This window comes from Trichosurus vulpecula, chromosome 1 (assembly GCF_011100635.1).
Source record: "Trichosurus vulpecula isolate mTriVul1 chromosome 1, mTriVul1.pri, whole genome shotgun sequence".
In the NCBI taxonomy this organism is placed as follows: Eukaryota; Metazoa; Chordata; class Mammalia; order Diprotodontia; family Phalangeridae; genus Trichosurus; species Trichosurus vulpecula.
The window spans coordinates 115229736-115243209 of NC_050573.1; the positions used below are offsets into that span (position 1 = coordinate 115229736).

The following is a 13474-nucleotide window of genomic DNA, read 5'->3' on the forward strand; positions in this document are numbered from 1 at the left end:
TGTGATCTCTTTGGGATACAGCCCTAGAAGTGGTATTGCTGGATCAAAGGGTATGCACATTGTTATAGCCCTTTGGGCATAATTCCAAATTGCTCTCCAGAACAGCTGGATCAGCTCACAACTCCACCAACAATGTAAGCGGTCCTGTTTTCCCAAATCTTCTCCGGCATTTATGATTTTCCTGTTTTGTCACGTTAGCCAATCTGACAGGAGATGTGGTACCTAAGAATTGTTTTGATTTGCATTTCTCTATTCAATAGTGATTTAGAGCATTCTTTCATATGCCTATATATATCTTTAATTTCTTTTTCTGAAAACTTCCTGTCATAGCCTTTGACCATTTATCAATTGGGGAATGACTCGTATGCCTACAAATTTGACTCAGTTCCCTGTACATCTCAGGGAGGAGGCCTTTATCAGAGTCACTGGTTGTAAAAATTCTTTCCCAATTTTCTGCTTCTCTCCTAATCTTTGTTGCATTGGCTGTTTATGCAAAAACTTTTCAATCTGACATAATCAAAATTATCCATTTTGCATTTTGTAATGCTCTCTATCTCTTGTTTGGTCATAAATTCTTCCCTTCTCCATAAATCTGACAGGTAAACTATTCCTTGCTCTCACTGATGTATCTTCTAAACCAGGTTATCTGCCTATGTAGCCTTCCAAGGCATTATTTTCTTTGTCCAAAAAAGGGTAAAATCTGACTTGTAAGTCCTTGTTGAAGAGAAACAAAAACATAGAGTAGTAGTGCTATATTTCTCCTTCCCTTTCTTGACTAAACTCCTTGAGAAAGCTCTTTATAATCAGTTCCTCCACTTCCTTTCCTTTCACTCTCTTCTGAATTCTAGGCAGTCTGGCCCCCAACTTCATTATTCAATTGAAACTACTGTCTCCAAAATTACCAAAGATCTTTTAATTGCCAAATCTAATCCTTTTCTCAGTCATCATCCTTCTTGACCTCTCTGCAGCTTATGACACTATCAATCAGCCCCTTTTCATTGATACTTTCTTCTCTCTAGGTCTTTGTGACACTGTTCTTTCCCGGTTTTTTACCTGACTGTTCCTTCTTAATCTTAGTACCCATTAGTGCCTGCTAAAGGCAGATGGTCCATAAGGCTCTGTTCTGGGCTCTCCTCTCTATTCCCTCAATACTATTTTGCTTGGTGATCTCATCAGATCCCATGGATTAAGTAATCATCTTTATGCAGACAATCCTCAGATCTCTTCATCTAGTCCTAATCTCTCTCAGGACGTCTCCAAATGGATGTCTCATAAACATCTTGAACATGCCATGCCCAAAACTGTACTCATTATGTTTCCCCCAAACCACTTCCTTCTTCCTAATTTTCCTATTACTATCGAGAGTACGACTATCCTAGTCATCTAGGTTCAAAATCTAGGTGTCATCCTCCCCTCCTCATTCTCACTACCCATATCCAGTCAGCGGACAAGTCCTGTCATTTCTACCCTCAAAATATTTCTCATATACACAGGCTCTCATCACTTCATGCCTGGGTTAGTTCCTGCCAGTTGATCTCCTTGCCTCAAGTCTCTCTCCACTACAATCCATCCTTCACTCACCTGTCAAAGTTATCTTCTTAAAGTATAAGTCTGAACATGTTGCTCCCTATTCAATAAACACCAGTGGCTCCCTATCACCTCCAGAACCAAACATAAAATCCTCTGGCTTTTAAAGCCCTTCATACTCTGGTTCCTTCCTACCTTTCATGTCTTTTTACATCTTACAACCTCCTATACACTATTCAATTCAGTGACACTGGCTTCCTTGACATTTCTTAAATATAACACTCTATCTTCCAAATCCATATTTTTCACTGGCTGTTCCTCATGTCTGAAACTTTCTCCCTCTTCATTTGCACCTCCTGTCCTCCTTCAAGTCTCAGGTAAAGTCCCTTGTTCTACAAGCAGCCTTTCTCAGTCCTCCTTAATTTTAGTGCCTTCCCTCTGAGATTATCTCTAATTTATCCTGTACATAGCTTGACTGTACATATTTGTTTTTCATGTTGTCTACTCCATTAGCTTGTGAGCTCCTTGAGAGCAAGGACTATTTTTGAATTTTCTTTCATATTCCCAAGTGCTTGGCTCATAGCAGACACTTAGTCAATGTCTGTTGACTTGACCTGACTAGTAAAAAATATGATATAAACCTAAAACAAAAATTTAATTTGAGACAATCATACTTTACTTTTTATGGAAGCTATTTCTTTGAGGGATACAAAGAAGAGTAAGATTCCATTCCCTATCTACATGAAATTTATAATCTAGTTGAGAGGATGAGATATATACACAATAATTATAAGATCAATGGCATGGTATGCCAAATGCTGGGATACTTCCAGGACTCAGGTACAGTAAAATACACGTTTTTAAAAATGAACCAAAAACTGTTACTAAGTGTACTTTTAGTATATTTTAAATCCAAAAGTTTAGTTTTTATGAAAACAAAGAACCAATAACATTCCCTAGCTAATGTCAATCAATAAATATTTGGGGCACACTCATAAGCTTTTGTTGTGACTACAGCCTGCTTTCTAATTGCTATGTAAGGTATTGCCAGCACATTGTAGGATAAATCTACATGCTCAGAGCAGTATATATATATATGTATATATGTATGTATGTACGTACGTATGTATGTATATGTATATATGTATGTATATGTATATGTATGTGTGTATATATACACATACACGTATGTATGTATACATTCAGTAGATATAATTTCTTATGCTTAATTAATCTGTATGCCTTTTCAAATGCCAAGGAACCTGGCCATACCTATTACAGTCAAAGTCAATCTTCATAAGGAAGGAGGGAAGATCAGACTAACCCTTCAAGCCACATCTGATTTTGCTGGCATTCATATACTATTAAATGGAATTTTAGAAAAGGGACACCAGGGCAACCAAACTCTTTATCCCCACATTATAAGTAAACCAGCAGGCAAAACCTTGCCAAGCTATACATGCATATACTACATATAGCAAATTTCACCTCTCTTCATTAGTTATGTTGTTTGTAAAAAATTATTCATCAGCAAAACTTGTTATAAGGAATAACCACAGCATTCATTCATCATATGGAACCAAGGATAAAGGCAGTTATTGTAGAGATTTAATAAAAACCAATCTGAGTCTGTGCTAAGACTTTAAAAACAATTGCCTCTAGTCCCAGTGACAAGATGGATGAGACTGTGCTTTTCTAAGGGAGATAAACATACAAAAATATTACTGCTAAAATCTTACAATCGTTTAAGAACTAATTCTCATTCTCTCACAAAACTGAGTTCCTACAGAAATAATTCCATAATTTATTCCTATATATTCTTATGTGCAGATAGATAAAGAGATAGAGATAAAGCCAAAACTATCAATGCTCTCTATCCACCTTTCCAAATATCCCATATTCTTGGAAACTCTACAGTAGAAAATACAAACTATTTCACCTCATAACTAGGAAACTAGCAAAATGTCAAAAGACAGAATAGTCAGTAAAAGGGTTGTGCAAAGAGAGGAACACTAATACACTGTTGTTAGAGCTATGAATTGGTCCAACCAATTTAGAATTATGCTTAGAATATGGTGAGAATGTCCACATTATTTAACCCAGTGACCCCACTGATGGGCATATGCCCCAAGAAAAGTCAGTGATTTAAAAAAAAAAAAGTTCCAGATACACTAAAATATTTGTAGCAACTTTTTATAGCATCAAAGAATCAGAAAGTAAATGGCCCATAAAGTGGGTAATAGCTAAATAAATTGTGGCACACAAATTTAACAGAATATTACTGCACTGTAAGAAATGACAATTACCAGGAAGCAAGGACTTAAAATGATGTATGTGATGATAAGTAGAAAGAACAAAAACAACAAAATAATCACAGCTGAAAGCTGTGAAATAATAATGGCCAAGCTTGACCTCCCATCCTTCCTTACAGATATTGAAGCTGAAGTTTATATACACCGAAATATTTTTAGTAGCAAAGAACAAGAGAGTAGATGCCCGTAAAGAGGGGGATAATATGGAACACAGAATATGTCACACTTGGTTGATGTGTTCTTTAGCTTTGGCATAACTGTCGTCTTCATCCTTTGTTATAAAATATGGGTCCCTGGAAATAGTAGATGGGATATATTAAGAAATTTAAGTACCATAAAAACAAAAGATACCAACAAAAAAATTTTAAGGGAAACATAAAGCATACTTTTCATAATAAATAAAAATGAGACACTGTTATAGCTTATATCATAAATAATACTCAGTAAAACGTATGTGTGCTTACTTGCTGGCCATTAAGTGACTGAAAGACCCTGATCAGTTAATAAATACAGAAAGTTCAAAATTATATTAACAACTAGTCAAAAGTGTGTGGGGAAGACTAGTAACAGTCATCAAAAAGAGAAATGATTATCAATGAAGCATTTTTAAAATAGAAGGAAATTCAGAAAGGGATATAAACAAGCAGGGCAATGCTATACTACCACATCATATAACTGTATGTGTACATACATGCATACATGCAAGCATGTATATTTTAAAGATGTAAATAACAGATTAACAGTTTCATGTAAAATCTTTTTCTGGACTTCTTTTTGTATGGAAATGTTCATGTCTATCAAAGATTTTCTAGAGAGACTCCCTCCCAACCCTATGTAAAAAGCTGTAATGATACTGGGGTTGAAGTAAGGGAGTTCCAGAGGTAGAGTAGAGAAGGTAAAGAAATGTCACTTTAGTAAAGAAGTAAGTAATGCTGGTTGGCAGCAATAAGAAACTAAGGAGGACAAAAGAAAGACTTAAAGAAAAATGTATTAACAGTTACAAATGATTCAGGGTGCTTCAGATTGTGGTGGTTAGGCTCAGATAAACTTTTAAAATTAAACTTAGAATCATAACTTTAGAGCTGAAAGGGATCTCAAAGGACATCTACTCCAAACACCTCATTTTACTGACAAGGAAACTGAGGTTAAGTGACTTGCCCAAGGTCACAAAGGTGATAGGTAGTCAGTCACAGGTGAGATCTAAACCACTGAAACAAGGGCTACTCTTCTTTCCATCATAACATGCTTCCTCTACTTAAAAATTAAGATCAAGAATGTAACTGCTGAACTTTGTTTCACTGATGCAGACCTCATGTTTAAAACCTTAAAAACAGACTAAAGTTAATCTATCTACAAATACAGCGTTTTATCCTAAATTTTCCCCCAATTTCATGATGTGTTTTAGACAAAATTTAAAATTAAGTAACTGAAATTAAGAATCCTGTAATGACGATCTCTTCCTTCAACTATATAGTTTTTAAAGTCTTACAAAATGGACCAAATGAATGGTTTCTCTCATAATTGGTGAAGAATAATGCTTTCTTTACATAATTAAACTCTTCCAAGTACCACAGCAATGTGTGAAAAATCATCATTAGTCCCTTTCATAGAAACAGTACCCATGCCCAGTAATTTAAATTACTGACAGCTCTATTTTGGTAAAATCTTAAAGATGCTAGCATGAAGTTCCACAATTTCAAATTAGAAATTTGTGCAACATTTTCTACAAGTGGCTAAATTTAGATCCTGCTTAAATCTTACCAATTGCTTTCAAGTATTCTTGCAAAAAGCCTAAGCAATTTCACCTTTTTTTTTTTAATCTAAATTAAGCACTCATTTTTGCCACCATTATTCCTGTTCAGAGTAACACACATTCAACATTCATCTTCCCTCTATCACAGGGGAGAGAAAGAAGAAGAAAATAAGTGGTGGTTCTCCCAGCAGTTGGTATGGAGGAAACGGGACTAACTATGGAGTCAAAGACCTGGCTTCAAGTCGACTTCTGACACTATCTGTGGGTCCTTGGGCAAGGTACTGTAACCTCTCTTGGTCTCAGTTTCCTGTAAAATGAAGGCTATGGACTAGATTGACTCTGAAGCCCATTCAGAGCTATAGATCTATGATATATAAATATGCACGTAAACGTATGTGTAAATACACATATATCGTCCCAAATGGATGATCCTATATCCTGTACTACACTTAGTGACAAACACTTAAAGGGAGTGTTAACCCCAGGGGTAAATAGGTTATGTTACAGGCAGCCAATCAGACCAGACACCAAATTTCCATGGGCTTTTTCGTTTTCTCACACTTTTATTCCAGGTTACACAAATTTGACGACAACAGAAAACCTATCACCTTTTCAGGTACTGGGCAAGCACAATCCCTTCGGAGGGAAACCAACTCTGATATCCCTGTGATTAAGGGGAAATGCCTGGCATGTAATTATTCCCCTGCCTGGATGGTTTTCCTAATCAGAAGCATCTCTTCTCAACACGCTGCCTCACATGACACACCTGCTGACCTTTCCCGCACAACCCTTCCCCCTTTAACTCTAGTGTTCTCCCTCCGATTCCCCCCAGTTTACCCTTTATGTATTTTGTTTGTACATTAGGTTGTTCGCATGTTTTCTCTCCCATTATTATACTGTGGACGCCTTCGGAAGAGGGACTGTTTTCTGCCATCGCCGGGGCTCGGACAGCGCCTGACACACAGTGAGCGCTTAATTAATGCTTGGTGCATTCATTATGCAAGCCGCAGCATATTTATTTATTTAAATTTAAAATATTTAAGCAGCGCTGCACCGCCGGCCTCAGACGGCTAGGGCCAGGCTGGGAGCGAGCAGAACGAGGGGGGGACCCAAGGGGATGGGGCGGCACCTACCCCCAGTGATCCGAGAACCTCATTCTGGGAGCGCGCTCCCTCCGGTTCTCTTCTCAGGGAAAGGGGCCTTTGCGGAGGCGTGGAGGGGAGAGCCGCGGCCCCGAGGGGCAGGGAAGGGACTGGACGGGGCAGCCCGACGCTCGCCGAATCGCCTGTGCGCGGGGCCCCCCGCCTCCTTCCGCGCCCAGCTCGCTCGCGCCCCTGGCCCGTCCCGGTCCTGCCGCGTTACCTGTCGGACGTTGGCCGGCAGCTTGCTCCACGGGTAGTTGTGGCGGATGTGGAACTCCACGTCGATGTTCATGGTGCCGGGCGCCGACGGACGGACGGGCGGCGGCGGCGCCTCCCTCCTCCTCACGGCCTGGCCGGGGCTGCCTGAGGGAGGGTCCGCGGCTCACTGTGCCGCAGGGCAGGGCCGCTCCATGCCTCGGGCTCCCGGGGCCCAGAGGACCGAGCCCTCGGCCACCCCGCGGGGCAAGGGAAGGGAGAGGGGGGCGGAGGGGCGCGTAAGTCGCGACGGCTCCAAGTTTCTTCCTAGTTTCGATCTGCCGGAAGCGGCCTCCGACCACACGTCACTTCCGCCTGCGGCGGCGAGTGGGAGGGAGAAGAAAGGGGCGGGGTGGGAAAGTTGTGGCAGGTCGGGCGTCCTCTTCCAGCCTGCCTCATAATCCTCCATCTATTTCCCCCGCTTCCTCCTTACCTGGGGGGCTGGGACGCGGGCGCCACGGCCAAAGAGACGCGAGCGGGGGCGTGGCCTCGCCAGCCTCAAGGGAGGCGGGGCCTGTTGGCCGCTAAAACTCTTGTAGCATCTGTCGGTGGAGAGATCCCGCTGCCCAGGTAGCCGAAGCCTGCCCTGAAGTCAAGAAACTCCATGGATACTCAGGAGCTGTGTGACCCTGTAACTTCAGCCTTACTTTCCTCCTCCGTAAAATGCCGATAAAAATAACACAAACGCTGGCTGTGTGGTCTTGGACGGCTCACTTAATAAACATTTATTAAGTACCTACTGTGTGCCAGGTACTGTGTGCCAGGTACTGTGTGCCAGGTACTGTGCTAAGCGCTGGGATAGAAAAAGAGGCAAAAGACGATCCCTGCCCTCGAAGAACTTACGGTTGAAAAAGGAGATAATAGCCAAACAAATATATACAAAAGAAGCTATATACAGGATAAATAGGAAATAATTAACAGAGGGAAGGTGCTGGAATTAAGAAGGGTTGAGGAGGAAGTCTTCTTGTAGGAGGTGGGATTTTAGTTGGGACTTAAAGGAAGCCCTGTGATCCTGGGCAAATCACTCTTAACCTCTCTTGGCCTCAGTTTCTTCTCCTGTAAACCAGGGATAATTATAGCTTCTTTCTCAAGGGGTGATGGTTGTCGTGAGGATCAAATGAGATGGGATATGCAAAGTGCTTTACAAGCCTTAAAACTAATTATATAAATGCTAGCTATTACTACTTATTAAATGCCTACTGTGTGCTGTGTTAGGCTCTGGGGATTCAGAGGAGAAAGCCAAAAAGAAGACTGATGTGAATAATGTCTTAGTGGAGGAATAGAGTGCTAGATTTGGAGCCAGAAGACCTAAGGTTGAAACCTGACTTCTGTCATTTAACATGGAGTTTGTTTTCTCCTTCTGCCAAATGAGACAGATAGACTAAATGACCTCCAAGGACTTTTCTAGCTCTAAATCTAGGATCCTATGGTTCCTGTGCTTTCTGACATTCTTATGCAAGGAATGGATGATTTGCTCATCACATTGGCAGAGAACATAAAGCTTTTTGTTGTTTGTTGTTTAGTCACATCCTACTCTTCATGACCCCATTTGGGGTTTTCTTGGTAAAGATATAGGAGTGATTTGCCATTTCTTTCTCCTCATTTTACAGATGAGGAAACTGTAGGAAACATAATTAAGTGACTTGCCCAGGGACACTCAGCTGGTAAGTGTCTGAGGCCAGATTTGAACTCAGAAAGATGAGTCTTCTGGACTCTAGGCCTGGCGCTCTGTCCACTTCACCACCTAGCTGCCATAAAGCTTAGAGGTATAATTAATATATCCGAATGGGCAGCATCCCTCTACTCCTCCAAAGAGGACTTCACAAGTACAAACTGGGAGAGGTGTGGGAAATGATTATACCTAGCTTTTATATGGCTCTTTAAGGCTTGCAAAGAGCTTCACATATATTATCTTATTTGATCTTACAACAACCTTGTGAGATAGGTACTATTAGCCCCATTTGGCAGATGAGAAAACTGTTGTTAAATGACTTTTCCCAAGGTCACACAGCTAGTAAGTGACTGAGGCATGATATTAACTCAGGTATTCTAAATTACAAGTAAATACCTCTATCCACTCCCCCACCTAACTACCTCAAAGGAGTCAGAAATCCCTTTGAAAAAGATCTGGGGGTTTTAGTGGGCTACAACCTCAATGTGAATTAAGAGGTGATGAAGCAACCAAGAAAGTTAATACAATGCATCTTAAGCTTCAAGTAGAGAGAGAAAGTGTTTAGCTGTGTTCAGTTTTAGGTGTTATATTTTATGAAAGACATTGGTCAGTTGGATGATGTCCAGAAGACTGACACCAACATGGTGAAAGACCTCAAGCTCATATCATTGAGAATCATTTTAAAAATTGGGGGTATTGGGTCTGGAGAAGACAATGCAGGATACAGTAGCTACCTTCAAGTATTTGGAGGGCTGTTCCTTGGAAGGTGGAATAGACTCTCTCTGCTTGATCCCAGAATGCAGAATTAGATGCAATGCATTGAAGTTGTAAAGAAGCAAATTTAGACTTGATGTAAGGGAAAACTGCCTAATAATGATTAAAACTACTCAAAAGTGGAAATGAGTTACCTCATGAGTTAGTGGGTTTCCCCTAACTTAGAGTCTTCAAACAGTGGTTAAATAACAACTTGTCAGGAAACTCTTGGTCTGACTTACTATACAGCTTCAGAGGTCCCATTCAACTCTGAGATTCTGAGATACTGTAAGGAATTTGGAAAGCTTCATGGAGTAAAGGGATTATGTTTGATTCTGCATAGTTCCAGCAGACAGAGATCTGAACAATGAGTGTAAACCACAGGAACGCAGATTTCTGTTCAACGCCTACAATTTGAGCTGTCCAACAGTGAGCCAGGCTGATTGGTAAGAAATAAATTCCCTTGGGGCAGCTAGGTGGCACACCCCAAGTAGAGCACTGGTCAGGAGGACCTGAGTTCAAATTCAGCCTCAGATGCTTGACAATTATTAGCTGTGTGACCTGGGGCAAGTCACTTACCCCAACTGCCTTGCCTCCCTCCTTCAAAAAAAAAAAAAGTAAGTTCCCATTACTGGGAATGGCAAGCTGTTGTTGTTCCTTCCTTTTTGAAGAGGAACAATGACACCAGCAGGTAATGTCTTGATTTGCTCATAATTTGGATTCAAGTGAGGCAGACTTGTACAAAGATGTCAGGCTCACTCTTCTAAAAATCATCGAAGTTCAATGTCAAAACAAAAATCAGGATGACTGGTGATGGTCCAGGATGCAGTGGGTGACCTTGGCATCTCCAACGTCTGACCAGGCTCTAAGAATTCCACAGTGCCAGTTTTAGCAGCCTTTGGGGCCATTGGAACAAATTGTTCTTATCCTCCCATGCTGCCAGGGGAAGTATTCGCATACTTGGGGTAGACATCCCTCGAACCCACTGATGGGTTTGAGACCTGTCAGTTACCTTCAACCTGGTTTAGCCTTTGCACCAAGATGGTTTTAGAGGGGTGTGGTCACTGCATATGCTACAGCTTCTTTAAGTCGTTGGCCAGAGTTAGGGGATGGACACCAAAGGTGGATGAGCAGCCCCGAAAAGTGCTCATCAAGTCTTCACACCGGAGGTACTAGTCCTCCCCAAACACCTTATATACCCCAAATGTCCAAGCAGAGATTAGACGACCACCTTGTCAGGAATGTTTCATTGAGGATGTTGTAGAAGACCTCCTGCTTGGAATAGGGGCTTGCCACAGTTGGTGTTTCCCATCCTCTGATCACTAGACCAAAATTGAGCTACAATTAATTTTTTGCCACTCAGAAAATCTTTTGTTCCCAAAGGTCTTCTTTGGTTCCCTATCATGTGGAGGAATGGTTCAGGGAAAAGGAGTTCACACCCTTTGGCCAAGAAAAAGATAAGAATGGCCGTCTGCAACCAAGAAGGGAAAATGCTTTCAACCACCATGGTCATTCATTCAAAAAGCCTCTTCCCGTCTTGGGAAAAAGGAAAGAGAAAGGAGCCTCATGAAGCACCCCCTTATACCTCAATCAGAGAATCCAATCACATAACTTTAAGTCTCTCAGACTGGGATCTGAAATCGAAAAGTTTGTGGTAATGTTTACGACAGCAGATGTGACTAATATCGAACACATAGAAGGCTTTAAAGTTCTTAGACTTCCAAATCAGATATTTTATCAATTCTCTACCTCAACCCCCCTGCAGCATTTGACACGGTTGACTATCTTCTTCTGGATGTGGTCATTATAAAAGCTAACATTTATACACTTAACACTTTAAAATGTGCAAAACGTTGTCCCATCTGATCATCACGAGAACCCTGGGAAGCAGATACTGTTGTTGTTCCCATGTTACAGGGCAGGAACCTGCAACTGAAAGGGTTAAGTAACTCACTTGGAATCACATAGCTAGTAAGTGTCTAAGGCAGGGTTTGAACTCAGATTGGCTTGACTCTGTGTTAGGCCCTCTTTCCATTGCCATCATGGCACCACTTAGCTGACAAGGATATTCTCTGTTCTCTGAGTTTTCCTAACCACTTTTCTCTTGACTCTCTACCCCTTCTAATTCTACTATTATCGTCCATACCTCACTCCCTACCTCAGGTTCCACAAGGGTCTGTCCTGGGTCCTCTTTTTTTCTTTTTTTTCCCCTACATTTAAGAGGTGACTTCCTAAATATGAATTTAATTATTATCTCCATGCAGATGGCAATCAGACCTGGATATCCAGCCTTGTTTTCTTTCTTGGATCCCAGTCCTACATCACCATTTGCCTGTTAGACATTTCAAACTGGATATCCTGCAGGCATCACTTAGACTTATTATGTCCAAAATAGAACTCATTATCTTTTGCTCTAACTACACCCTTCTTCCAAACTTCTCTCTTTCTATGAAGGGTGTAATCATTCTTCTAGTCACCTATGTTTACAACATCAGTGTCATTCTCAACTCCTACTCTCACTCATCCCAAATAACTAATCAGTCCACAAATCTTGGCATTTCTACCTCCATGATATCTCTTACACCCATGCCTTTCTCTCTATTCACACATCATTTTGGTTAAGGTCCTGATCATCTTTCACCTAGACTATTGTGATAGATTCCTTATTGGCTCCTGGCCCCAAATCTCCCTCCACTCCAACCCATTCTCCAAATAGCTGTCAAAGTGATTTTTGTAAGTCATGTCTGATCATATGACTCCTGTACTCAATAAATTCCAATTGTTACCTATACAATCAAATATAAATCCCTGTTTGGCATTTAAATCCCTTCAAAACATGGCCCCCTTCCTATGTTCCTAGATTTATTACATATTACTCCCCTTCATACTCCCTAGAGCCTAGACAAATTGGCCTTCTTAACTATTCCTCATCACACACACACACACACACACACACACACACACTATTTCTTCCAATAGAGTATAAGTCACAGAGGGCAACCATTTTCATTTTCATCCTTGTATCCTGAGTGTCTAACATGTAGCAGGTGCTTAATAAATGCTTGCTAACTGCCCCCGAGGTAGGTGCTATTACCATTCCCATTTTACTGGTGAAAAACTGCATCCTAGAGAGGTTGAGCATCTCGTCCATGATCACACAGGTAGTAAATACCCAAGATCTGATTTAAACACAAGCCTTTGGACTCCAAGTCCAACTTTCTGTCCACTATACCCCTCAAGAAATGAAAGAGGTCAAAAAAGGAGCAGAACTAGGGAAAGATATGGAAGTCAAGGAGGCAGATCAAGAGTGAATCTAAAGAAATGGAAGAGACCCTTCTCCAGTTCTGCCATCCTCTATCCTCTCCCTCCAAAGATGACCTTCTAGTGACACTCTTCAAGGATAAAATCTAATTCATGGACTCCAATAAGAAAAAGGTCTTTAGGGATCATTTCTCCCAGAATTGTTATTATAATTGCTTACATACTTGCGCCATCTGCTTATAAATGTTAATGTCATCTTGATAGGAGAGCAGTGCTATCTACACGCATAGATCAGTTCAGTATTTTTCCAAGAACGTTTTTTCTAGTGTAAGTTGCTTCATATGTTTGAGTGTGTATACATATATAAATATATATGTGACATATATAGTTGTTGTTGTTCAGTCTTTTCAGTCATATCTGACTTTCCATGACCCCATTTGGGTTTTTTTTTTGGCAAAGACACTGGAGTGGTTTGCCATTTACTTCTCTAGCCCATTTTACAAATAAGAAAGTGAGGCAAACAGGGTTAAATGATTTGCCCAGGGTCACACAGCTAGCAACTATCAGAGGCCAAATTTGAACCCATGAAGATAGGATTCCTGGCTTCCTGATTCCAAGCCCAGTGCTCTATCCACTGTGCCACCTAGCTGATGGATAAATATATAGATACATAGAGCTAGATAGATAGATATAGATATATACATACATATACATATATGTATTGTATGTGTGTTTACATGTATGTATGTTACATATATTATCAGTTGCACTGATCTTAAACCTTATGCAGGCATTGTAA

General features: G+C 40.8%; 1 protein-coding gene across 2 annotated transcripts in view; it reads right to left on the reverse strand.

Moving 5' to 3' along the window:
* The window catches only part of FAM91A1 (family with sequence similarity 91 member A1), a 54274-nt gene extending 46966 nt beyond the window's left edge, over positions 1-7308 (reverse strand). The window contains exon 1 of one of the 2 annotated variants that reach the window (XM_036758186.1): positions 6955-7308. In XM_036758186.1, coding sequence (XP_036614081.1) covers positions 6955-7026 — 72 coding nt within the window. In that variant the 5' untranslated portion in view covers positions 7027-7308. The remainder of the gene's footprint in view (positions 1-6954) is intronic. The other variant, XM_036758194.1, reaches the window with a different exon arrangement.
* Between the last annotated feature and the right edge of the window lie 6166 nt (positions 7309-13474).